This window comes from Mustela putorius, unplaced genomic scaffold, assembly GCF_011764305.1.
Source record: "Mustela putorius furo isolate JIRA1106 unplaced genomic scaffold, ASM1176430v1.1 tig00003869_pilon_pilon_pilon, whole genome shotgun sequence".
Taxonomy (NCBI): Eukaryota; Metazoa; Chordata; class Mammalia; order Carnivora; family Mustelidae; genus Mustela; species Mustela putorius.
The window spans coordinates 20,553,186-20,579,670 of NW_025422021.1; the positions used below are offsets into that span (position 1 = coordinate 20,553,186).

General features: G+C 39.4%; 1 protein-coding gene across 4 annotated transcripts in view; it reads left to right on the forward strand.

The window, feature by feature from the left end:
• Positions 1 to 26,485, forward strand: part of ITGB6 (integrin subunit beta 6) — a 126,502-nt gene that overhangs the window by 69,784 nt on the left and 30,233 nt on the right. For all 4 annotated transcript variants that reach the window (XM_004743928.3, XM_004743927.3, XM_045066833.1 and 1 more), the window contains 3 exons: positions 27 to 188; positions 3,020 to 3,115; positions 22,498 to 22,587. In XM_004743928.3, coding sequence (XP_004743985.1) covers positions 27 to 188; positions 3,020 to 3,115; positions 22,498 to 22,587 — 348 coding nt within the window. The remainder of the gene's footprint in view (positions 1 to 26; positions 189 to 3,019; positions 3,116 to 22,497; positions 22,588 to 26,485) is intronic.

The following is a 26,485-nucleotide window of genomic DNA, read 5'->3' on the forward strand; positions in this document are numbered from 1 at the left end:
ACCCAAATGTTTCTTTCTCACCGTAGGAAAAGATTGGCTGGCGGAATGACTCCCTCCATCTCCTGGTCTTTGTGAGTGATGCCGATTCTCATTTTGGAATGGACAGCAAACTGGCAGGCATCGTCATTCCTAACGATGGGCTCTGTCACTTGGACAACAAGAATGAATACTCCATGTCAACTGTCTTGGTGTGTAACCTGCACTCTACATGGTTTCCAGGGCTGCATGTAGGCAAATGAAACAACACTCACTACAACACACATCAGAATAACCCACATTTGGTAAAAACTGCACATTTTCTGCTTTGAGATGAACAAATTCCCCTATGAGCTTCCTACGGGAACACACACGGGGAGTGGTATGTGAGAAGTTTGGATCTACTATGGCTTGAATGACCCCAGAACCTCCTTCATTTTTCAAAGAGCCCAAGGTCAGTAAAAAGCAGTGCAGTTAGCTCGTTCTGTTCTCAAAGACAGTTCCAGAAAGGGGGGTCTGAGGCCAAAATAACAATCACCTAGGAGTTTTTGTGAATGATGGGTCCCAGAGTTGTTCCCCCTAATAATATCATACTTTTAGGCACCATGGTGCTTCATGGGGAACAGCTGTCAAGTACTGCTTGGCTGGTGTTTATTCACATTTGGCTTATTTTTGTCATATAAAATTTAAAATATTTTTTAAGTGAGGGTAACATTAAAAGAAAAAAAAAAAAGCTCTTGACTTGTGCAAAACTTTCAGAGCTCTTTGACATACATGATCACATTTAATGTTCCCCAGAACCCTGGGTATCTAATAGTCCTTATAGGAACTGTGAGGCTTTCACACAATGTGCATGTGTTGTTCCCTCTGTCTGGAATGCCTTTCCCTCGGAGGCTGCTGAGAGACTCTTAATTATCCTTTAAAAGCCAATTCAATGATGACCTCTCCCAAAGAGCACTTTTTGACCTTTGCTGAGCCGCAAAGTGATCAACCCTCCCCTTACTCTAGTACATAGATGTCTTCTTACCCATCATTATATGGAAATGTGTTTGCTTATGTTTGTCTGTCTTTCTCTACTATGCATTCCTCGGGACCAGGACTGGTGTATAATCTCTATTTCCTGCCAGCACAGTACCTGGAACACAGTGGGTTTTGACTATGTATGAAATAAAATTAAATTATGAAGCAGCAACCTGGGAAGGTCATATTATCTCCATTTAACACTTGGGAAAATATGACACAGAGAATTCAATTCTTAAAATGACAGTGCTATAGAGATGTATGTGAGAGAGAAAGAGAGAATACTAATATCAGATTAGAAAAACTATTCTCTAAAAAAAGAATTCAGTGATATATATATATATATATGAATATGAATGGATGACATGGATCTCTTTTTATTTATTTATTTTATTATTTTTATTATTTATTTATTTTATTACTTTTTAATTACTTTTTCTTACAATCATTCAAATGTCCCATTAATAGACATCTTGGAAAAAGCAGGATCATAGAAGCAAAGATGACTTATTGCTTAGTATGACTCTCTCATCTAATAAATGTTCAATTCATTGTTTCTCAATAAGTTGCTACAAATGCACAGAAGTCTTGGGTTATCTCCATGCTTGCCTACAGCACTGGACTCGGTTCCAGGGGCCACTAACCTATCGGACATGGTCCCTGGTCTTGAGGAGCACACACATAATATAACTGTGTGAATTAAGCCAATTGATCTAGGTCAAATAGAAAATGACACTTGTCCACTTATGAAGGGCTTCATGGTATGATCCTTGCTACAGCCCCACAGCAGCTAAAAGTACAAGAACCTGGAGATAGGAAGGGCCAGCGTAGGGGGAAGTCAGGCTTAAAGGTGAAGAATTCTTGGTGTTGGGGTAGTTGAAAAAGCATCTGAACATGTCAGACTCTGGAAGATTTGTATTATCTGGATTCTACTACTGTTTACCAATAAAAATCCAAATAAGATGGCAAGCGTGTATTATACAGCCAGATACGCAGTTGGGTCATTTACCTGAGTATTTTAGGCAAAATTGTACTTTTCCCTCAATTTGAATCTTGGGTCTAACAAAGATATTAGACAGAATTACTCCCAGACTGCAGAGAATATGTGAACATGTTAGTGTCCAGGAAGGATTATTTCCTTCACTTTGGCTGACTTCATGATCAATGTATTCTTAGTTTCATTGTTTTTAGGCTTCTTTTTCATTTGAGTTTCCTCTTTGTACATTATCCACATCTGGAGTCATACAACAGCCAAAGGTGCTGCTCGGTTTTTAACTTTGGCAAGTAGAGGCCATGTTCAAAGTTGATTAATCTATGCCTACTTTATTTTTGAAAGAACTTGTATCACTTGGGAATGAATGTGTCAGTGGGAAAAAAAAAAAAAACCCACAACACTGTGTTGTCCTGAAAAAATATGGTGGGATCCCATAAAACTGATTAGTGACATCAAAACATCAGTAAGAACAAACCTGGAACTGGTGCAGGAATGTCTCAAATCAAATGGACATAGGAACTGTAGTGTATCATCCTTCAGCAGGCTGTCCTTTCTTCAGCTCTCAGCCCGCCTCATCCAATTCCAGTAGGAGTTTCTGAGCTACCTGAGTCCCCTGGGTCACATCTATCATCATCTATCCACTCCTCCCAAGACTATAACATTCTTTACACCTTGAGCCTGCTGCCAAGCGGCACTCAGAAGAATTGTGTCTCTACCCTTGAAAATATGACACACTATAAGTCTTTAAATAAATTCCAAGTGCACTCCTTAGAAGCAACAGACTATAACATACCACATTGCCAGGCACTGACTCTTAGGAATTAATTGGATTTACAAGATTCAGGCAACAATTATTAAACCAGTTAAGTGACTATGTTAATTGTGTATTTTTAAAATTATTATTATTTTTTTTACTTGGAACCAAACCAAAATACCAAACTCAGTATGGTATCTTTGAAAGAAGCATTCCTTTCTTTATTTTACATACTTGAATTAAGATGATACTTAAAATCTTTATGTCAATTTTAGGAATATCCAACAATTGGACAACTCATTGATAAACTGGTGCAAAATAATGTGCTATTAATCTTTGCTGTAACCCAAGAACAAGTTCATTTATATGAGGTAAGCAAACACAATTTGGGGAATTCCTCTGGGGAGATTACTCGATATGAAACTTTAACATGAACTCTGAGGGTTTAATGCATGGAACACCATTAGAAAATCGTGAACACTGACAAATATACTGGACACTTGGATTCAGTTACTGTTGGCAATTTAAATTACAAACCCAGGGGCATGATGGAGAGTGGGGAACAGATATGCTAGGACAAGAAAAAAAGAATTTGAGAACAACATGGTAAATTGTAAGGCACCAATGAATGGAGAGAACCTACCTAACAGAAATCAGTCTGTCTTCCCTTGAACGGTTCCATCTGACCAGGAGAGGGTTAGCAGAGAATGGGAGCAGAATTGACTTCAAACTTTCAGACAGCTATAGATCAGATGCATATATGTAGAGACACAATTTCAACCATTGAGAAGAAAGAAGTTGAAAGAAAAAACTTGTTAAATTGGGTCAAAATATATTTTCTCCTTCCTAGTAGCTGGATTTGCAGTTCGAGTTTGGAAACACCAGATGCAGAAAGGGAACTGTTTCCTTCGATGAGCTAATGTTCATAAACCACTGCCTAAACTGTAAAATGCATATGCAAACACAAAAGGTTTCTGTGGTTTCATTCCAGCCCATGAAAACAGTATGTCAGAATACCATGAATCAAAGTAGTAGCAAATGATTTATTGCTGAAGGCTGGTTTCACAGAGAAGTAAGGAATCTCCATCCTGGCCCCAAGAAAGTAGAGAAAATAAGTGTACGTTAAATTGTCTACATCTTCCATCTATGCAGAAGCTTCAGATGCTCCTAAGTTCAGAGTCTGATCTCCCCTTCCTTTGAAAGGACCTCTTAACTCTCTTGGTGACTTCACAGGGCTCGGGAAACTCTGAGATTATTTCACAGAATGATTTGATTAAATGCCACTCACTGCTGAGGACAGTATAGCCCATGAGCTTGCAAGGGGTTTTGTAGAAAGGATCCAGGAGGAGATCCTATCTTGCATTTTTAATGAGAAGAGGGTATTGTACTCCAGGTGAGATTGCCTTCTGCTGAAAACCAAAAAAGTCCTTGGCAATCAAGCTGCATACTCAAGGCCTTTGTTCTACTCAGAGACCATGTGGGTTCACCTGATCTGGGCATTTTTTTTTAAGCTCTTTAGTATGTGATACTTGTTTCCAGTGGTTTTAAGTAGTAGAGCTGCAGTAAAGATTGTTAAAAAAAAAAAAAAAAAAAAAAAACCCAAATACAATAGGGAGCCTATTCTGCCTTTGATCCTAAGGCTATAGTGAAAGGACCCCAGGGGTCACAGCACCTCCTCCTCAGCCGGTTCCTGTTTAGAAAGGGCAGGAGGGTTGCACAGAACTTTTCTTAAAAGGGGAGTCTGGGAAATACGATTGATGATCATGAACATAGTCGTCCATAAGTCACTTCCGTAATAGTCTTTAAGACTCACAACTCATTTACACGCCTCCTCAAAACTGTTATTAAAAAGACAGAAGAAGATGAAAAATAACCACATGGCAAAACAGAATCTGTCGGATTTAAGTTCGTTACACTGATGGTTCCCCTGTTGCAAAGGAAATGATCATTTCCAAGGAAAACACCAGATTAGAGCCTGCCTCTAATGTAACAGCAGGACATTTATTTTGCCTGCCTACTAATCTCATTATGAGGCGAATTTATGTTCTGTCATGATCTGTGGTCTTTACCATCCAGGCTCCACTAAATTCAAAAGGACATTGTCAGGGAGCCACGCAGCCGACCAGGGCAGCAGCCCACTCTATGACTCTGATGCTTTCTTTCATCATTTTATCTCTATTTTGATAGACTCATCATTTCATCTGCATTAGTGGGGGCGGAGGTGGCCGCTGGTCTAAAAATAATAACAGCAACATTGCACTTCCCTGAAGGCTTCACACAGCATGAAAATGCTGATCTCTTGTTTTATTGATAATGAAAACTGAAAATAAACCAATAATGGCTTGTGTTGCATTTCCATTTAAATCTCTTAGAAGGAGCCCTATATGAGCAGGTGCCCCATGCAACCTGATGTTTGGATAGCTGGCGATAGAAGGAACATATCTACTAACAAATCAGTGAAAAATAAAATCAGCAATAGTATAAATAAAGCAGCTAAGTTGTTGGGTCTATGGAAAGTCCAAAAGGCAATTTGCTTGGCCCAACTCTGTGTTGAGCACAGTTATGTGCATACACTCCAGGCAGGGGATGGCTCTGATTCAATGGTGGCCCCTCCTGTAGCAAATACGATTTATGTCGCCCATTCATAGAATGCAGGAAAAATCACTGGTTTTGGTTTTGGGTTGGTTTTTTGTTTTTGTTTTTTGAGAGGAGGGTAACTTTGCTAAAGATGCTCTGGACTGTCCAGATATGTAGCGTTGCTGTTCTTTGTGGTAACAAAGAAGAACAAACAATGGAAAGCATAAAGTAAGCAGTTTTGCCGTCAGTTCACTATGACTGCAACGTGCACCCCAGACTCCAGCAAACAGATGATTTTGAACAAACTTATTATTATGAATAGATGCCTGTTTGCCCAATTACAGGGTTCAAAAGATAATGATAGATAATAGACCGAGCAGTAGGTAGTATATTACATTCTAGTGCTAAACACCATTTTGAATCAGGATTCAATTACCTAAGCTTAGAAAAAAATTTATCTTCTCTGCTGCTTTCAAATGTGTACTGTTAATTTACATTAAGATAGTATCAGGCTGCTAAAGCCCAATTGTCTAATTTGACTAGTCTTTTCTTCCTAGTGAGATATTGAGATAAAAAGCAATTAAATTAGCTTTCTTAACTACGTTGTCAAATCATATTATTAATCACCTGGGATTTGTTGCAAGACTTTGAAAAATTCTAATCTTTCAAAATGTCTACATCTGGCTGGAAAAGATGAGTTTTGTGAAGTTAATAATGATAATTATTATATAACCTACTATTTACAACATAATGTTGAAACTTTAGAGAGTAAAGAAGACATTGGTAATGGACACCTCCAGTTTAGATGCTAACATCTATGACTGCTAATTGATGTCCCTATGGTTATTAGGACAGAGTGATGTATCTAAATCATAGGAACAGGGGACCCATACTCATTTTAATACCACCAAAGGGTCCTTTCCTCTGGAGGTGAAACACCCTCAATGATTGCCTGTCTGAGGAGAATGGTGGGTTTTGCTCATCTTTCTGTTTAGGCTATCTCTTGGTGCCAGTAGATTTTCATCTTTTGTCAAAATGGATGAAAGTTTCTAAATAGTAACTTGGAGTTTTATGTGGCAAATACCTGTCAAAGTTGAGGGAGCCCAAGAGCAGAAAGAGGGATGGATACCTGACCATTGCTACAATCTTCTGCAGTCCTGGCCATCCCCTCCCCCACCCCTTCCACCTTGGACTCAAATGGCCCCAGAGGACAGAAACTCTCTGCCATCACCCTTAGGACCGATCTGTTGGATAAGCTTAAGAGCCTTCTTGCTCAGTCGTAAAAGGGAAAACCCTGAACAAGTAACCCCATTTGACGATCACTGTTATCTAAGAACAAGCATAAAGAGTAGTCACAACATACTAGGAGCCTGATATTTTTGTGTAGTTTGTGAATATTATCTATCACATACAAGTTTCAATTTTTTTAGGTATCAAAAACTAACTTCTTTTCACCTCTTCTTTCCTTTTTTGCTTTGAGCTTTTCACTGCAGCAAGAGAGTTGAAAGGAGGCATAGAATTAGAGAGGGAGATAAAACAAAAATCGGACCCTTTTGCTGTCTGTTAGTCTGTTCTATTATTGTTTTGTTTTATAATGTTCACTACCGGAATAGATCAAAACAGTTTTGCTCTGATGAAAACCCCCTTTTCTCTGGCTTCAATTTTGACAAAATAAAAGGACTGGACCAGATGACCTCCAGCTTTAGTAGTCAGGGACTCTAAACCTGGTGGAGGTAAATCACCATGAATTCCAATGATCTACACACCAAGTTCAGGTAGCCAAAATATAGCTAATTTCAGGGCATGAACAAAAACACTTATTCTATCACCCCCATCCTGTAATGAAGTATTCCAAATTTGTGCTCTTAGTTGATATGAAATCATCTAAGAAGAAAAAGAGAACTTCTGGATTATGAGAAATCCCCACAGAGTTAACAAATTACTCTTAAATCAAGTGTAATGGAAAAGGATTTTGACTTCTCTTTAATTGATGGTATCTGGGAATAAAGACTGAGGAGAGCTAGCCTATGCTTTCCTCATTAATGAAAACAGCTTGTAGAGAGGGAGGATTTGGAAATAAAACTCATGTCCTCATATTATCAGGGCAAAGTTGTTAGAAGCATTTTCCACACTAATTAATAAATCACAACTGTGAAAAGTCACCAGTAGTTACCCTGAGTTTACACATAGTACTTCTAAAGAACTCAAAGGCTCATAAATCAGAAAATAAACACACTGGGTAAAAAAATTTAAAAGATTAAGATTTAAAGTAAGGTTTTAACAAGATGTACTATTAGGCCAAACCTTAGACAAATATAAAATGGTTTTTTTTTTTTTAAGTTTTATTTATTTAAGAAATCTCTATATGCAATGTGGGGCTAAAACTCCTGACCTTAAGATCAAGAGTCGCATGTTCTTCCCACTGAGCCAGACAGGTGCCCCCTAGAATGGAAATTCAACACAAAGCCTAATTGTTTCAAAAATTTACACAACACCCAGAATGTCTAGCATATCATTAGAACCAATATGTTATTGATAGCAGCCATTTATTCATTCATCGAATATTTCATGAGAACCTCTGTTGGACCAGGCCACGCTTTCTAACTACAGAGGAGGGTAAGACAGAGTGACTGCCTTAAGAAGTCTCACAGAGCATTAACGGACCTGTAGACCAATAATTTGCCTAAAAAACAGGATGAGGGCATTTTAGAAGTTGTGTTCTGGACAGACATCCCAAGGCAGAGTTTTTCTGTGAGGTCAGAGTTTTCATATCTGTCCATGTTTTTACTTTTTTCTACTCACCGTCTTTGTTAGGAGGGGCAGCAAATTAATTGCCTATTGTAAAACTAGCTTTGGTGTTAACAGTATGATAGCATTGGACTAAGCCCTTCACTTTATAACAATGGAAACTGAGAGCCAAAGATGTCATGCAGCTATGACTATGAGAATAATAGGGATGGGATGGTCTGCTGAGGGCTTACTAAGTGGTAGCTTAAGGTTAAGTATTTTAACTCATTTTATCATTTAACCTGCATGTTATGGACAAGATAAACCCAAATAAAATAAAAAATAACAATTAAACCAAATAAACTAAAATGAAATAAGTAATAAAAGAACTCAAAATAAAACAAGTCACCTGTGAGAGCCAGGATTTGAACCAAGGCACGTTGAGTCTATAGTCTTCAATCACTGAGTTAAGTTGCACTGGAACCTTGGCTGCTGTCCTGAAAGAGCCCACCAATCCCTAACTAGACAACCAGAGAAGCAGCCTTGTCAACAAAGTAGCCAACTATGAAAGTCGATGAGCAGTAAAAGCATAAATCCTAAGGGCAGAACAGAGCAGTGTCACAGATGAAGAGATGAGTACATAGAATTCTTGAAAATGGCAGAGTCCTTCAAAACCAGTGCACACTTCATCTCGGTCCTTGACTGTTTCTGTTAATTTAGATGAATACAGCAGTTTTACAATTTGTGGACTTGAAAAAAAAAGAGACATTGGGATTCTGACTTATGGGCTATTTAAGTTAAGTGGTAAGAACAGGTGACACAGCTAGGACACATCATGCCATTGGTCAACATATCCTCAACCGCTACTCTCTGTAGTAATCACCATCTGCAGTTCCAGCCAAAGGAGGAAAAGGGGACACACGGTTCAACAAAGACTATGGGTTTTGTTATGATGCTACAGTTCAAACACACAGAAAGATAGATTCATATAACGACACACACATGCCTACTACCCAACTATCTCAAATCTGAACATTTTGCCATTATATTTGCTTCAGGTTTCTTAAGGAAATAAGACATTCCAGATATGGTTGCCTCCTGGGTACCTGTACAACGCTAGCCCTACCCTCCTCTTTTCTTCCATAGAATTAATCAATTCCCTGAACGTAGTGTGTATCATACCCACGTTTATTTTTTGTACCGTAAAAAATCTATAGATCCATAAATAATTACATAATTTTGGCTTACAAGTTTAATTTCATGCTGTACCTATTATTTCTGCAATTTGCTTTTCAGCTCAATGTTATGTTTTGGGGGGTGGTTATAATGGTAAAATACACATAGCATAAAATTTACCATTTTAACCATGTTAACATATGCAGTGCTGTGACATTAAGTACATTCACATTGTGGTGCTCGATGTTATGTTTTTGAGGCTTATCCACAGAGATACGTGTACCTCTGGTGTACTCCGTTCCAATGCCTTGCGCAGTGCATTGAGCGTATGCAGTGCAGTATGCTCATTCTGCAACTGACAACATCAGATTGTTTCCAGTAGTGCAGCATTACAAAGGTTGTGGCCATACACATCCTCACACATGTGTTCTCCATTGACGATCCATGTCTAGAACTCAAGTCCTTGGCTCACAGGAAATGGCATCTGCAAGTCTCCTAAGTGTGTCTAAACTGCTTTCCAAAGTGTCTGTATCAATGAATCTACCAGCTCTGTGGGAGTGTGGTCAAAAACAGGAAACAAAAACACCACACACTTAAGTTACTTTTTTTCCAATGACAAAATTAATCCAGGTTAGTTGCCAAAAAAAGAACAGGGGAGGAGGATACAGAAAAGCACAAAGAAGAAAATAAAGATCACTCATAAACTCACCACTTAGACACAGCTAACCATTCTTGACATTTTAAAATAACTCTTCTCCTTTTTTGCATGTATTTACATAATTTAACATAATTGGCATCATACTATACATATTAAGTATATTCAGATTTTTTGAGTGAATTTATACATTTATAGTCTTATAAAAGCATGAAAATTAAATTGTATTTAGTTGTATGTCAAACAATCACTTTTACTGACAAGAATCACATTAGATTAAATCAAGGTCATTCTACAGTATTCCAAATTTGTGGTTGCTGTACTTACAGGGTGTCTACTTTAAAATAAAAGCAAACTTGCTCCCAGGCACCTGAGTAGCTTAGTCAGCTTAGTCATTAAGCCTCCAGCCTTTGACTCTTAGTTTTGGCTCAGGTCATGATCTCATGGTCTGGGATGGATCCCTGTGTCGGGCTCCAGCACTCAGCAATGGGTCTGCTTCAGATTCTTTCTCCCACTCTCTCTCTCCCTCCCCTTCTGCCCCTCTCTCTCTGTGTGCCCGCCTGTGCTCTCTCTCTCAGATAAATAAATAAGTAAAATCTTAAAAAGCAAAAACAAACAAACAAAAAAACACCTTGTTCCCCTCCCCCCAGCAGCCCCAGAACATCCACAATTACACTATTTTTATATTAACTACCAGGTCGCTTTTTCACATATTTGAATGATACTTAGTTATTTTTTATATATTCATGTAATAAGCTTAATAGGACTAGCAAATTATTTCCAGTATTCCTTTTCTAATCCCCCAAAGTACCCTTTTGATAAGGACTCCAACATCTGTGAAACAAACTGTTTCTTCAAAGGCACCCCTCTCTACCACAAAGTGCTCAAAGCTCTGTTAAGTGTTCCACTCTATGCTTTCTCGGAGCCTCACAGAATTCTTATTTAACTCAGTTACCCATTTATACCCTGAAGCCCTACCCACAACAACACTTGGCCACTCTGTCCATGCCTGCGAGATTGGCCCAAGTTACAGTGATGCTTAAAGGAAGCTCACCTTGGCTTGGATCACCAGACAGGAGTTTAACTACAACCAAGCATTCTTCACATGGTGTAGCCTTTTACAGATTACATAGAGCATCAGGGTGCAAGGACAAGTTAAACTGACAGGCCCTGGGCATAGAAAAGTTTGGGAGTATTGTGCATTTTAATTTTATGCTTAATGACCTAAAAGAGCCAAAAATATGCTACAAGAGGTAACTACTAATTACAATATAGTTCAATATTTTCTTGCCCTTGTGGTATTGAATCTTCAAAAAGTAGACAGAAAATTCTTAAAGGAGAACATTTTGTTGAGCTTGAACATTTCGGGCACATTTTATTCACTTATTCAGAAGTCCACATACTTTTCTATAAGGTTGCCAGATTTAGCACATAAAAATACAGGATATTCAATTTGAATTTCAAAATAAACAAAAATAATTTTTTCTTAGTATTAGTATGTTCCATGACATATTTGAGACCCACACTAAAAACTTTGGAAATATTACTAAAAAATGGAAAAGAATAGTGTGTAACAATGGAAAAAATTAAAGAGGAGAGTGTAAGACTTTCTTCTATAGGCTTTTCAGGGAAGATCCCTTTCAAGAGGTGATTATAAGCAGCAGCCTAAAGGGTGAGGAGTTTTCAAGAGGAGAAGGCATGTGCAAAGGCCCAAGGCAGCAAAGGACTCAGTGCTCAATGTGTTTGAGAAACTGAAAAAGGGCTAGTCAGCCTGATGTAAGCTAGGGTAGAAGAAGATGCAGTGGAAAAGGAAGGCTACAGCTAGATACCTCAGTCTTAAAGGCCTAGAGAAGTAAACATGGTGTTAATCTACCAGCATCATGCATTCCAAAACATCACTTTTTTTTCTTGATTAGAAAATAGATATCACAGGGACGCCTGGGTGGCTCAGTTGGTTAAGCAGCTGTCTTCAGCTCAGGTCATGATCCCAGCGTCCTGGGATCAAGTCCCACATCGGGCTCCCTGCTCGGCAGGGAGCCTGCTTCTCCCTCTGTCTCTGCCTGCCATTCTGTCTGCCTGTGCTTGCTCTCGCTCCCTCTCTCTCTCTGACAAGTAAATAAAATCTTTAAAAAAAAAAAAAAAAAGAAAATAGATATCACAGGTACCTGACCAACTAAGGACCCCTTATGAATTACTGGTGAACAGGGTTTTTAAATTTTATTTGATTGATTGATTGATTGATTGAGAGATTGAAAGCACGAGCGAGGGGAGGGGCAGAGGGGGAGGGAGAAAGGATCTGAAGCAGACTCCTCACCAAGCACCGAGTCCAACGCAGGGCTCAAACCCATGACTCCAAGATCGTGACCCGAGTCAAAACCAAGGCTTAATTGACAGAGCTACCCAGGTGCCCGTGGGTACATAGGTTTAAAAACATAGCAAATTTATTTTCCAGATTGTCACAACCCTTCCAGGAAGCATCCATTTGGCAATAAGAAGGGTGTGGCAGACTATTCTATAATGGATATTCTTAAACTTTGGTGCTCATTAAAATCACCTAGGAAGCTTTCTAAAAAATCCAGTACCAGGCCAAACCCTGATCTGATTAATTCAGTATCTCTAAGGCTAAGACCCAGTCATCATTGCTGCTTTTTTTCTTTTGTTTTGTTTTGGTTTTGGTTTTGGTTTTAAGTTCCTTAGGTGTCTCGAATCACTCAGGGAGCTTATTAAAACACCAACTCTGATTCAGGTATAGGATGGGGTCTGAGGTTTTGCATTTCAACTTTTTAAAAAAAGTTGAGGTATAATGGACATATTTCATTAGTTTTAGTTGTACAACAAATGATTCAGTATTTGTATACACTCAAAATGATCACCATGATAAATTTAATTAACATCCATCACCGTACATACTTCCAAAAATGTTCTTTTATTTTTTTTAAAAGATTTTTATTTATTTATTTGACAGATCACAAGTAGGCAGAGAGGCAGGTAGAGAGAGAGGAGGAAGCAGGCTCCCCACTGAGCAGAGAGCCCGATGCGGGGCTCGATCCCAGGACCCTGGGATCATGACCTGAGCCGAAGGCAGAGACTTTTACCCATTGAGCCACCCAGGTGCCCCTAAAAATGTTTTCTTGTGATAAGAACTTTCAAGATTTACTGTCTTAGCACCTTTCAAATATGTAATACAGTATTGTTAACCATAGTTGTCATGCTATACATTATATACCCATGATTTTTTTATTTTAAAACTGGAAGTTTTACTTTTTGATTCCCCTTACCCATTTCATCCCCCCACCATCCCCTCTTTCCTCTGGAAACTATCAATGTGTTCTCTGTATCTGTGAACTTGGCATTTTTGTTTGTTGTTTTATTTTGATTTAATTGAATCATATGGTATTTGTCTTTCTCTGTCAAACTTATTTTACTTAGCATAATGCCTTCAAGGTCTAGCCATATTGCTGCAAATGCAAGATTTCTTTCTTTTTATGGCCAAGTAATATTCCACTGTGTGTGTGTGTGTGTGTGTGTGTGTGTGTGTGTACCACTCTTCTCTATCCATTCATGTATGGGTGAGCACTTAGGTTGTTTCCATATCTTGGTTATTATAAATAATCCTGTAGTAAACATGAAGGCGCTTATACCTTTTTTGAGTTAGTGTTTCTTTTCTTTGAATAAACACCCAGAAGTGGAATTGCTGGATTATATGGTAGAAATAAACCCACACATATATACTCAATTAATCTACCACAAAGGAGGTAAAAATATATAATGTCCCTTCAAGTTCTCTTCAAGAAAGGATGTTGGGAAAACTGGACGGCCACAGGCAAAATGATGAAACCAGGCTACTGTCTTCCACTACACACAAAAATTAACTCAAAATGGAATTAAGACTTAAATGTAAGACCTAAAGCTATAAAACTCCTAGAAGAAAACATAGGTGGTAAGCTCCTTGATGTTGGTCTTGGCAGTGATTTTTTGGATCCAACTCTAAAAGCAAAGGCAACAAACAAAAACAAAACTAAACAAGTGGAACTACAACAAACTAAAAAGCTTCTGCACAAAAAAGGAAATGATCAACAAAATGAAAAGGCAACCTACTGAGAGAAAATATTTGCAAATCATATATCCAGTAAGGGGTTAATGTCTAAAATATATAAAGAATTCACACAAGTCAATAGCAAAACAAAAAAGAAAACCCCAAAACCCTAAACAATCCAATTTTTTAAAAAATGTTTTATTTATTTGACAGACAGAGATCACAAGTAGGCAGAGGCAGGCAGAGAGAGAAGGGGAAGCAGGCTTCCCACTGAGCAGAGAGCCCGATGTGGGGCTCCATCCCAGAACCCCTGGATCACAACCTGAGCCAAAGGCAGAGGCTTTAACCCACTGAGCCATCCAGGCACCCCAACAATCCAATTAAAAAAAAATGGGCAGAAGACCTGAATAGACACTTCTCCAAAGAAAACGTGCAGATGGCCAACCGGCACATGGAAAGATCCTTAACATCACTCATCATCAGAAAAATGCAAATCATAACCACAGTGAGATGTCCGCTCACACCTGTTAGAACGGCTATCATTGAAAAGACAAGAAGTAACAAGTGTTGGTGAGGATGTGGAGGAAAGGGAACCCTCTTGCACCGTTGGTGGAAATGTAAATTGATTCAGCCACTATGGAAAGCCATATGGAGGGTCCTCAACAAGTTAAAAATGAGTTTTTGCGTTTCTCACAATTTTCCAGATGCTGCTTCTACTCCTGGCCAACCCACCACACTTGTAGTAACAAGGGCTGATACCCCTTTAGAAGTCCCTGTATATAATCCTGATTTCTCTTTGTTGGTTCCCTCCATTGTGCTCCTCCTAGTCATCTTTCAAAGTTTTATCACCTGCCGTTTGGTCTGCAAAGCACATAAGCTGCTACGGACCCAACATTGCTTTCTATTTTAAAACAGCTCTGAAGTTTTGGGACTTGGATTTGCCAGCAAAGGTCTGCAATCCCTCTCGAAGAGCAGGGTGATCTTATTAAGGGACGATCTGAAGTCTCCTCAGCAACAAATAGGGTAGCGTCTTTGTTCTCTAAGTCTCCATTCTCCAATGCTTCTGTGTGCATTTGTTTGTCTCAGCACAGTCATGCACGGTGGGTCCATTCGTCTTCCCTTATCACTCTGTCACTGCTGCCGAGCACTCTCGTTCAGCTGCGTGCTACAGCTCCTTGGCTGACAAGATAATTACATTCCAGGGCAGACTGGGAGAAAGACAGGTAGTGCTCAAAAGTTCCGAAGCCGACTACCTAGTCATTGCTGGTGCAGACTTCAAGATCAAGCACCTGATCTAATTAGTACACTCCCTTTGCTGCCTGCCTGACTGTGGAATGCTGACGATTGAAAGCCTGAAGGCAAAGCAGATAGCATGCAACCCAGAGAGACAGACATTCGTGCTACCTTGTGCCAGAAACAATTACATATTCTTTTTGGAATCTTGGGTGTCCTAGTAACACAGTCAAGCCTGGGGGTAAACTTTTGCATAATACTGGGAGCCCTGCATTTACCGATAATGAACAAGAGAAACGAGCAGAATAAAATCCCACAAGAATGAAAGACCTCACGGAAAGAAAACCTTCTGATTGCCTTCAGAAGGACTTATTTCAGCAAACCCAGCCCGCCATTAGCTCTGGAAGAAGCATACTGCTCAACAAAGCAAAGCATCACCAGCAAAGAGCTGTTTTCCTTTGACCAGATAAATAGCACAATATGGTCCCCCGGGAACCAAAAAAAAAAAAAAAAAAAAAATTGCTTCTATGCTTTTGCTACTTGCTACATTTCTTTCAAGATGTAGCCTTTCCATTTGAAAGTGATTATAGCCACAACCTTTTTCTTCCTTTCTTTTTGCTTCAGGTAAGAAAATGTTCTATATTCTCCAACCCACTATATATCAATACAAAGCATTATTATCGTAACTTTCTAATAAGCCTCACCCTTGATGGCAGTTGGCAGTTGCGCCCGTTCCTGCCATGGCCCGGCAAGGGCCTGCGGGAGCAGAATGAGCACTGGCTTTGGAGTCAAGATGTGTTTCTAATTCTTATTAGCTCTGTGATCCTGCAAGGTACTCCCTTCTCCAACCAAAACTAAGGGTTTAAGGGTTAAACAAGTCAAAAGAATCCTAGCAGACTGCAGGGGGTTGACTTGTATCCCCACAAAAGATATGTTAAAGTACTAACCCCTAGTACCTCAGAGTATGGTGTTATTTGGAAACAGGGCAATGCAGATGTCATTAGTTAAGATGTGATTGTACTTGAGCAGGGTAGATCCTTAATCCAACATGAGTGGTGTGCTTATAAGGAGAGAAGAGGCCCAGAGCTGGAAACCTAGAAAAGAGAACACTATGTGAGGATGGAGGTGAAAACTCAAGGGAATGCATCTCCAAACCCAGGACCATCAAGGACTGTCAGCAACCACCAGAAGCTAGGAAGAGGCGAGCACAGATTTCAAAGGAAGCGTACCCTGTTGACACCTTGATCTCGGACTTCTGGCCTCCAGAACCGTGAGATAACAAATTTCTGTTGAGTTAAGCCACCCACTTAGATATAGCAGCCCTGTGGACCTAATACATTCAGTTAATTTAGACTTATTTGTTAACATCTCTCAGGCTCACCGATGACATCACCAGACCAGAACCATCATTGCCAGGCACTTTCTGTCAGTGGCCTGGCTAAGGAATCTGGTTCTAAAGCAGAGCAGAGAATACCAGAGCAGATGAATCCAGCTCTTTCTAAGCTGGATGTCCACAGGCAAGCGAACTAAGTTCTCTGGGCTTCAATATCTTGGCAGTAAAATAGAGATAATAATGGTACCTGAATGAAAGTGATTGTGGTAAGAATGAAAGAGATGGAACTACCAGGTACCACAAATCTTAGCTCTAGTTCTTCTTTCCCAGATGATGGTGGGCTACAGGTGAGCTCCGGGCACCTTTAGGATAATCCACATTATGGGCTCATTGTACCAGAACAAAGAACTATATGAAACTAAGGACCTAAAGAGCAAGGTTGTCCTGTCCTATTAATTTCTGTTACTTCCCCAAGGCTGTCCCAGAGTGCCCACAATAACAGATGCTCCAGAATCCCTGGGTTTCCTGAGGATGTAGGTGTCCAAAGGCAGGAGGTGCATGGGGAGGCCAGGAGGCTGGTGAGGACCTCTCTATCCCATTGTGAGGCCCTCTGAATTGGTGAATAGAGATCATGAGGACCTGGTCCTGAAACCAGCTCCTGAAGATGGAGATTCAGAAAGAAGCAGGCTGTGCTGTGAGGGCTGAGGGGTTTGCCAGTGTTTAGTTCCCCTGGGTCCAACGCCCAAGTAGAAGAAATCCAGAGAAGAACTGATTATTCCTTATTAGCCAAACACCTGAAAGATCTAAGACCCTTTAAGAATTACCTGTACTTTCTCTAATGTAGGTGACATCTTGATTACCAAAATCACCCTCTTGACAATAAGAATGAATGCCTCTCTATGCACTTGTTTGTCTCAGAGCAATCGTACCTCATTGGTTCAGCTCTGTAGTGGTCAAACCACGGAGTGGGATTGTAGAGCCATAAACCATATTCTTATTCAACACTGGCAGCTCCTGCCAGTTCTCCAAAGTAGTTGTCCCAGTGTAGACGCCCCCTGAAAAGTACTTGAGAGCATCGTCAGTTCTTTTACAGTTTAGACGTTCTAGTTGGTGCACACTGGCATCTCATTCTATTTCTCTAATGATTAATGATGTTGAACATGTTTGCCATACTCCTTTGCCACTTGCATGTCCGTCTTTTCCAGATATCTTTTCCTTGTCGACACGCAGGAGTTGTTTAGATATTCTGGTGCCAAATCAGATGTATGTATTATACATATTTTCTCCCACTCAAAGGCCCCTCTTCACTCTCTTAAAGGCATCTTTTCAGAACAGAAATCCCTATTTTAAGTCCTGTTTATCACTCCTTTCCTTTATATAGGTAGTACTTTTGTGTCCTACTTAAGCCATTTAAGGGTGGTAATCACTGGGAAGCGGCACAGGGAGGATTCCAGAGGGCTGACTATGCTCTATTTCTTGATCTTGGTGTGATTACTTGCTTGTTTACTTTTTAAATATTCATTGAATACTATTTGTTTACTTTTAAATATTCATGTTGTATAGTTATTACTTGTAGGCTATGCATGTGTGTTATACTGCCATTAAAGTTTCTGAGAGAGAAAATGGACAAATAGTAGCTACTAATTGAAGATATACAAGGTAATGACTATACATATATATAGTGAGATATTACTGAAAATATTTGTGGACGTACTATATAACATCACAGGTTCTCAATCTCTACAAGCCAAACTTTGACTAAATGTATTTTAGCAAACAAACAATATTTAGTAATATAGTTTAAGACCAGAAATACTAATGTTGATTAATTATATAATATGGAAAGTAAATGGTGCTGAGCATAAAGTTCCTCCATATTAATGAACTTTTGCAGAAAGAGTTAAGCAAGCATAAAGCGTAAAGACAAGCAGCAGATTGGTTCTGCACATTCTTAACCCACTGAGCCACCCAGGCGCCCCGGTTCTGCACATTCTTTACTAAAATGGCTACTAGCATATAGATGGGAAGTCAACCTCTCTGCCCTCTGATGAGGGACATGTGTAGCATGCTCTGTATAAAATGGTGGCTCCTGAGTCTCAGGTGGTGAAGAGTCTTTGAGACCAAAGCAGAAATGGCACAACGGTAGGACAGAAGGAGTTCAGGAGGGTAACCATCTAAGACAGAAACCCACTCAAGATGTCCAGCAAGGATATAGTTCCCATATTCCCAGTGCATAAACCTGGAGATGAGTGAGCCCAACAGGAAGTGCAGTCAAAGCAAGAATGCAGGTCACATAAGAATGTCTCTTCTAGCACCAAAAGCAGCCAAGTATCTGCCAAGGTCCTTAGTTTGAGTTTCTTTGAAGAAAAAGCCAACCAGTAGTCTGCCTGTGGGTAGCTGGAGTGGCAGGTATGCAATTGCCCTCAACAAAGCAGGAGTACACACCCGAGAGTTTGTTCTAGCAGCCAGACACCAAGAGGCCCTGACTTTGGAGACATTCCTGAGAGAAGCCCAGAGCGCAGATGTGAATTCAGGCACTTTCCTCTCTATCCTTTGTTGCCTGTCCACTAAATGACCCCCTGTCCTCTTCTTTTTTTTTTTTTTTTAATTAAAAAAAATTTTTTTTAAGATTTTATTTATTTATTTAACAGAAAGAGATCACAAGTGGGGGTGGGGGAAGCAGGCTCCCTGCTGAGCAGAGAGCCTGATGCAGGGCTCAATCCCAGTACCCTGGGATCATGACCCAAGCCAAAGGCAGACACTTAACAACTGAGCCTTCCAGGCACAGAACCCCCACCCCCTGTTCTCTTCTTATCCTTCTTCCTAGACAAGGAGGAAATTTCTAAGGAGCAAATGCAAACTGTTGGACAAATAGGAAATCTTTTTTTGAGATGGGAGCATAGTGAGCAAATAAATAGGGTTTGATGAGGGAAGTTTAGAAAACTAAGGTAATCGGTAAAAGCCAACTTTGCAAACACGAATAAGAAAAGTAACCTTGGGAACTCCTGGGTGGCATGGTAGCAGGAGAGGGAGAAAAATCCATAATTAGGATAATCCATGGGCAGATAAGAGGGAATTCAAGCCCAAGAAATTCAAGCCCAAGAGCTGGCATTTTTAATCACTCATAAAACATCATGTTTTTAGAGTTCACCATTTCTAATACCAAGAGTTATCTTTTACAGTCACGGTGCTGTAATTTATCACATCCAGGCATGCAAAATTATCCTTTTTCTAACACTAAACATGTTTAATCAGGACAATTTATAATAGCACTTTAGGGCTTTAACGAAAGAAAGGCATTTGACACATGATATTTATAGTAATCATAATAGTACAAGACTTAAAGTATAATTTTTTATAGCGTTAGATCAGGAAGCCAAATTGTCCATGTTTTCAGTTAATTATTTGCAATGCTTTTGGGAGGAATCAGCATCCAGAAATTAATTAATAGTTTTCCTCTACACAATTGTCAGAGTCATCACAGGGTACTGCTACTAGCTGCCAACTCCTTTGTACCCTTGCTCTAGTAGCAATCAGCAAAGGCGATTAATGCTAAACTACTTGTCCTAATAGCCAAATGGCAAATGTCATACCACATGCAGGTTCATAATTATGCTCTAGGAAGTAGATGGATTTGGCTGTATTAAATACAAATTAACCCAAAATTTAGAGGCTACTTGAACTAGTGCTTATGGAAAGTCCCCCTTATACCTTGGCCTTGGAGAAACCAGGGCATTTTACAAGGCTAGCAGTTTCGTGCAAAGCTAAGAGCCATGACATTCTTTTTCAGGAAGATCCAAACCTTTCTTCATCAAGCTTTAAAGTTTCCTTTTGCCTTCACTTTTGGGACCAGTCAAATTTACACACATTCCAGCTCCCCTTGAGTGAGATTCAAGTTCCTATTTAAGTATTCACTGTTAACCACAGGTCTCATGCTTCACGGCCCTTTTGACATGTGTTTATTTGAAAAGGCAAGTCAATGAACCGGTGCCTTCGTCATATTTGACAAGTTCTCCCTGACTCAGGGAAACAGAGTGGGGCCCACCTCCTATGGGCAGTGATGTGGGGCACCGGGTTATGAGAGGAATGTTACCTGGATTACTGTCCGTGACCCCTTCAAAAATGAAACGTAGTGTCAGGGCAGAGTGACAACTGATGCTTGTAAGAGTTCATATTTCCATCAGCTTCAAACTTAAACACAGTCATAAACACTGAAATAAGTGAAATATTACAAAATCCACCAATTAAAAGCACCAACCATTTTTTCCACGTAAGAGTTGTAAAGACCTTGGAGTTACCCCAGGTACGCACCTCTAGCAAGTGCCTGAGCCCTCCTAGAACATGTTGGTGTTCTAACATCACCCTGGCTTCATTTGTTCCTCTCCTTGCCTCCCCTTGACCTGACCTGTTTCCCTAATATCATGATTATAGCTACTAATTACTATTAATTCTAACTTAGTCTTCTAGTACATCTTCTAAGCTACTTAAATTTTCTTGGGAATAAGACAAGATACCATTATGTTTGAATTAGATGAGGTGCCCTAAATCCTTCACTCAAAACTTATTTCTCTTTCTATGTGACTTTTTTTTTTTTTTAGATTTTATTTATTTATTTGACAGACAGAGATCACAAGTAGGCAGAGAAGCAGGCAGAGAGAGAGAGAGAGAGAAGCAGGCTTCCCGCTGAGTAGAGAGCCTGATGCAGGGCTCGATCCCAGGACCCTGGGATCAGACCTGAGTTGAAGGCAGAGGCTTTAACCCACTGAGCCACCCAGGCACCCCTCTATGTGACATTTTAATAAATTCAGTCATCCGTCTTCACAACACACAGCAACTCAGGACACCACAGTTGACAAAAAAAAAAAAAAAAAAAAAAAAGAGTGATAATCTCTTCTTGACATAGCACAACAAATCAAGCCTACTTAATATGTGTTGAATGCAACAGTAAATGAATGAATGTGAAAACTGGTAGGTCAGTGATATCTTACAGCTTAACAAGGAGAAGATAGAAACTATTTAAAAACAAAGAAAAGAAGCAAAAGCATAGCAGTTGGGGACCACTCGGTATGAATGTGATCTACCCGTGGACTGTAGAAGTATTTGATGATTATAGAGCTATGGTTAATATTGATAAGTATGACTGTTGCTTCAAGAAAACAGTCCAAGTATGCTTGGGAATCTTTATTTAAGAAAACAGAGATGTGTACCATATCCTTTAAAAACTTTTCATTTGAAAATAAGTTTTAAAACATAAAACTTAAGGGAGGGGTAATTTTCAGCGGTCTGGAAAATTCCCTTCTTTGCAATGCCTCATTCCCTGGTCCTGCTTGATCCCTGGAGTGTTGCTGAACTAACATGAGTTCTCTGCAGGTGGGAGCATGCAGATGGTTTAGAGATAGGTTCTGACTGACTCCATTGTGCTGAGTGGACATCAGTTCCAGTCAACCCCAGCCCCACGGTGACATCCCCAAAAGACTGCTCATTACCACTAGAAAAGAGGGCTAACTGCAAGCCTCCAAATAACTCACTCCTTTTCACCATCAAGCGATTGACAATTAAAGACCCCTGGGTTGAAAGACTCGCAGAGAGCAACCTGATGGCAGAGAGGGGCCACTGTTGAACTTGGGTTTCCATAACATTACCAAAAAAGAGAAGATAGCTCCTGGTAGCGCGCTCAGAATTTTTTGGACAAAAGATGTTCTGCAAATGGAAGACAGTATATACGTGCTATTATTATTTGAGACTTGACTACAGTTGTGATATAAATCACAGTTCTAGACTAAGGCAACCACGCACACTTGATGTCCCCAATGGCAACTCTGGCCAGTCTGTTTCCCACTTGTGCACAGGAAGGAGCAGCAGGCAGGACCACAGTTTCAGGAGAAACACTGGTTTATTACCAGGATCCTGTTTCCCCCAGCCAGTTAAATAGAGGTGATCGCAACCATCAGGCTGAAACCCACACTTAACATTTCTTGATTATAGGGAGAAGATTGACATTCTTTTTTGTTTACAGAATTATGCAAAACTCATTCCTGGAGCCACAGTTGGGCTACTTCAAAAGGACTCCGGAAACATTCTCCAGCTGATCATCTCGGCTTATGAAGTATGATATTTTATAGTTGGCTTTTTTTTTTTTTTTTTTTTTGCATTTCTGTGGTATTCAAAAACTAAGATGTGTTTTAGGCAGTTAAATGTTCTCGGATTTGTTAGGGGAGGGAGTACTTATCCAAAGAAAATCTCTCTGCATTTATGCAGCCAAAATATCAATTTCGTTCTCCTTATTTGCAGATAGTCTTTTTGAAAGGTGAGGCAGAAAGTAGAAAAATCATAACTTTGATCATAAAGTTGAGGTTAGTTTTGTAATTATAACCAATAGTAAAATTTTAATTTTATTGAAAGGCTCCATGAGCTCTATGATTAAGCTCCCCTCTTCTCTGCTTGGAAAAAAAAATTCAGTTTAAAACAGCAGTGAGTAACAGAACTATGTGGAGAACTAACTCCACAGGCTTCATAAGACTACCTCATGACTCAAAGAGAAAAAAGGCACCAAAGACTTTGTTGATTCTCTACTTTTGAGAACCAAGGAATTTTTCATTTTTGTGGATATATACATAGAGAGAGAGACATATATACATATGTTTATACACAGAGACATAATTTTTTTTTGCCTTGACTTGATAAATTAGTACCAGAGGACAGCATTCCTCCCTTAAAATAAAATACATAACTATAGGGTTGCTATGTTCTCTTGCCTTGTCCCTATTTCATAACTTAATTAATCAATGGTAGATGGCCAGTTACCAATTCTTTTTTAAATTTTGTTTCCTAAGTACCATTTCCCTTTGTTGCTTTAACTTACAAAAAAAAAATACATACACGGGCCCATAGGCACCCGCACAAAGGTGAAAAGGAAGCTCTAAATTAGAACAGGAATGAAAAAAGTAAATTTTTATAAAGCAGTAAAGCTCCAATAGTTATTCTAAACAGCAGTTACATAATAACAAATAAATAAAATTTTAATTTTGGATGTTTTGAAATTATAAATAAATGACCTACATGCACTATATGCCAATACTTAACATATACTGACCCAGGTGTCCTTAACTAAACATTTCAGAATCATCGGGGAAGCTTTTAAAAATAGGTGTAGACAGATTCCATTCACAGAGTCTTAGGAGAAATTTAAGGAAAAGAAGAGCTACACATTTTGAAAAAATACTCCCCATTGATTTTGACAGCACTCCACCAATTTTGAAACTCACCTTACAGGGGAAAAACAAGGTATTTCTTCTCAAACACATTTCCTCAGAGAACAAAATAATAGATGTGTCCATTAAAACGATGAGGTGGGGTTTTTTGAACTTACAGCCTCAGAAACTTCAGTTTTCTTAACTCACATCAAAAATTAACTACCATGTTAGCTCATACTTGAAATTCTTCCAGACAGGAAAGCTTGTCAACAAAATACGAGAAAAACCATTCTCCCTCTTATGCAGTAATTAAAGTTTTAAGTGTAGAATCAGATAAAATCACACGGCAATCCTCCACTGCATTAGAAGACACTCCATTTTCTTTAACCGAGAACGCTCAGAAGCATTGGCCACTAACATCTTCAAAGGATTTCAGCAAATTAGAAAACCATGAACGCCAAAAACATTTCTTCCTCTTGTTTGACAAGCTCCTTCCATGTCCCTGCTGACTCTGTCTGGGTTTCTGTCTCACTTTGTTTGGTCCCAAATCATCCACATAACTTACGGGTGATAGAATCAATGCATCAAACATTTAAAGTGCATCTCATGTCCTTATTTTACTATCCAAAAATATAAAGAAGTGTCTATTATTCTTCTACTATATAATCTTGCTCTGGAGTTACTTTATAACGTCATGATTCACTGAATGAAGTATGTGATAGCTCTTGGCACTAGTTCGAAATGTTTTTCTGTTCAGTTATTTTTAAATGTATTCTAAAAGGACATTAAAATTACGGGGACCCCGGGGCACCTGGGTAGCTCAGGCAGTTAAGTGACCAACTCTTGAGTCTCCGCTCAAGTCATGATCTGGCTCCAAGCTGGGATTCTTTCTCTCCTTCTGTCCCTCCCCCTCTACAGAATTTTTAAAAAATAAAAAATAAAATAAAATATGGGGATCCATCGAGTTGATTTCTTTTAAGTCTATAAAAAGATAGAAAGGGGGTGCCTGGGTGGCTCAGTGGGTTAAGCCGCTGCCTTCGGCTCAGGTCATGATCTCAGGGTCCTGGGATCGAGCCCCGCATCGGGCTCTCTGCTCAGCAAGGAGCCTGTTTTCTCCTCTCTCTCTCTCTGCCTGCCTCTCTGCCTACTTGTGATCTCTCTCTGTCAAATAAATAAATAAAATCTTTAAAAAAAAAAAAAGATAGAAAGGAAAGAGAATAGATTGAGAGAAAATACTTCTGACTAACTTCTGATGGGGCAGAGGTAGACAATGTTTGTTTATAATTAGTGGCTATGAATTTCAGCTCAGTGTTTTACAATGACATATTGACATTAAAACCCTTAAATACCAGATGTGTATTAATTTGACCATCATTCCCTAATTTTCTTCCTTTCTTAACCATGTAATAAAAGATACTAAAATATCAGTGCTCCCCCTGGCAAGCTCTCCTAGTAGCATTTAAGCTCCAGAAGGGAAGTGACTAGGTTTGTTTTGTTTTGTCTGGCTCATAGTAGATGCTCGATAAATGAGTGAATGATTGGATGAAATATACATATAAACATTTATGTCCTTTCTTTGAGAAATTCACATGAAAATATTCCTGGCCAAATCTGCAAGATGATATTCCAATTATATCAGTGTTAAGATTTCCCTTATTTTGGTCAGATTACATCACCCACTCTTCCTAATTTCAAATTCACAGACATGCAGATCTTATCCCTCACTTCTTTTGCTCCTGACTCTTAGAGCCACCGCCTCTAACGTTACTCCTGCTTTACCTCCTGATGATTTCAGTTTCAGTATACACATATTCCTTCCTGTACCCTGGCTTCTGTTTCTTGAACTCTTCTAAAATGACCTTGTCCCCCTCTTTTGTCATACCTTAAACTTTGTTGTTGCTAAGAGACTTCTCTATAATCTCAGCTTCGTACAATCCAATCCCTGCCCACCACTTCCTACTTTTTCATCTCACTCTCCTAGTAGTGACTAGGAACTAGTAGAAATACTAGTTCCCCTAGTATTTCTTCCAACCCATCAGGATCTTCAATGAGTTGACCCTACTCTCTCTCTCTCTTTTTATTCAAGTGACCCTACCTTCTCTTTTCAGTTCCTCACCCGCTTGATGTCCTCTTGTGCCTGGGCCCCCAGTTTAAATTCAACCATTACGATCATTCTGTAGAAACACCCTCACCTCCCATGCCCTTTACGGCTCCACTGGGGTTGCTTAGCCAGTCCTGGTCCTGGTTAATCCCAACTATCTATTTATCCTGCACAGCTGAACAGGAAGGGAAAAACCTACAATTGTGCTTTAAATTCATGATCATGGACCTCAGGAAGACCCTCGATGCTGCCCAGCAATCAAGCTATATATATTTCTCTAGGAGAGATCCAAGTGCAGATGTCTGGGAAATCAGTTGATATCTTAGTTGGCAATTTAGGAGGATAACCTGGATGCTCCTACACATACTTCACCAGTAGTTTTCTCCTTCTCAATTCATGGTAATCCCATGCTTCATGTTGGTAGGGCCAAAAAGCTTGTACTGATCTTTGACTCTCCTCTTTTTCTTATCATGCATATTTAATCCATCAGAAAATCATGCTGGTTCTGCCTTCAAAATTGCTTATAATTTGATCCTGACACTGCCTCTACTGCCTTCATCCTGATGGGAGCCACCATTTTTACTCACTTGAATGACTGCAAAAGCCTCCTAAATGCTATTTCTCGTTTCCACCTTTGGTTTCCTACATTCTGTTCAAAAAACAAGCAACAACAACAACAAAACACACACAAATCATATGCACACACCAGC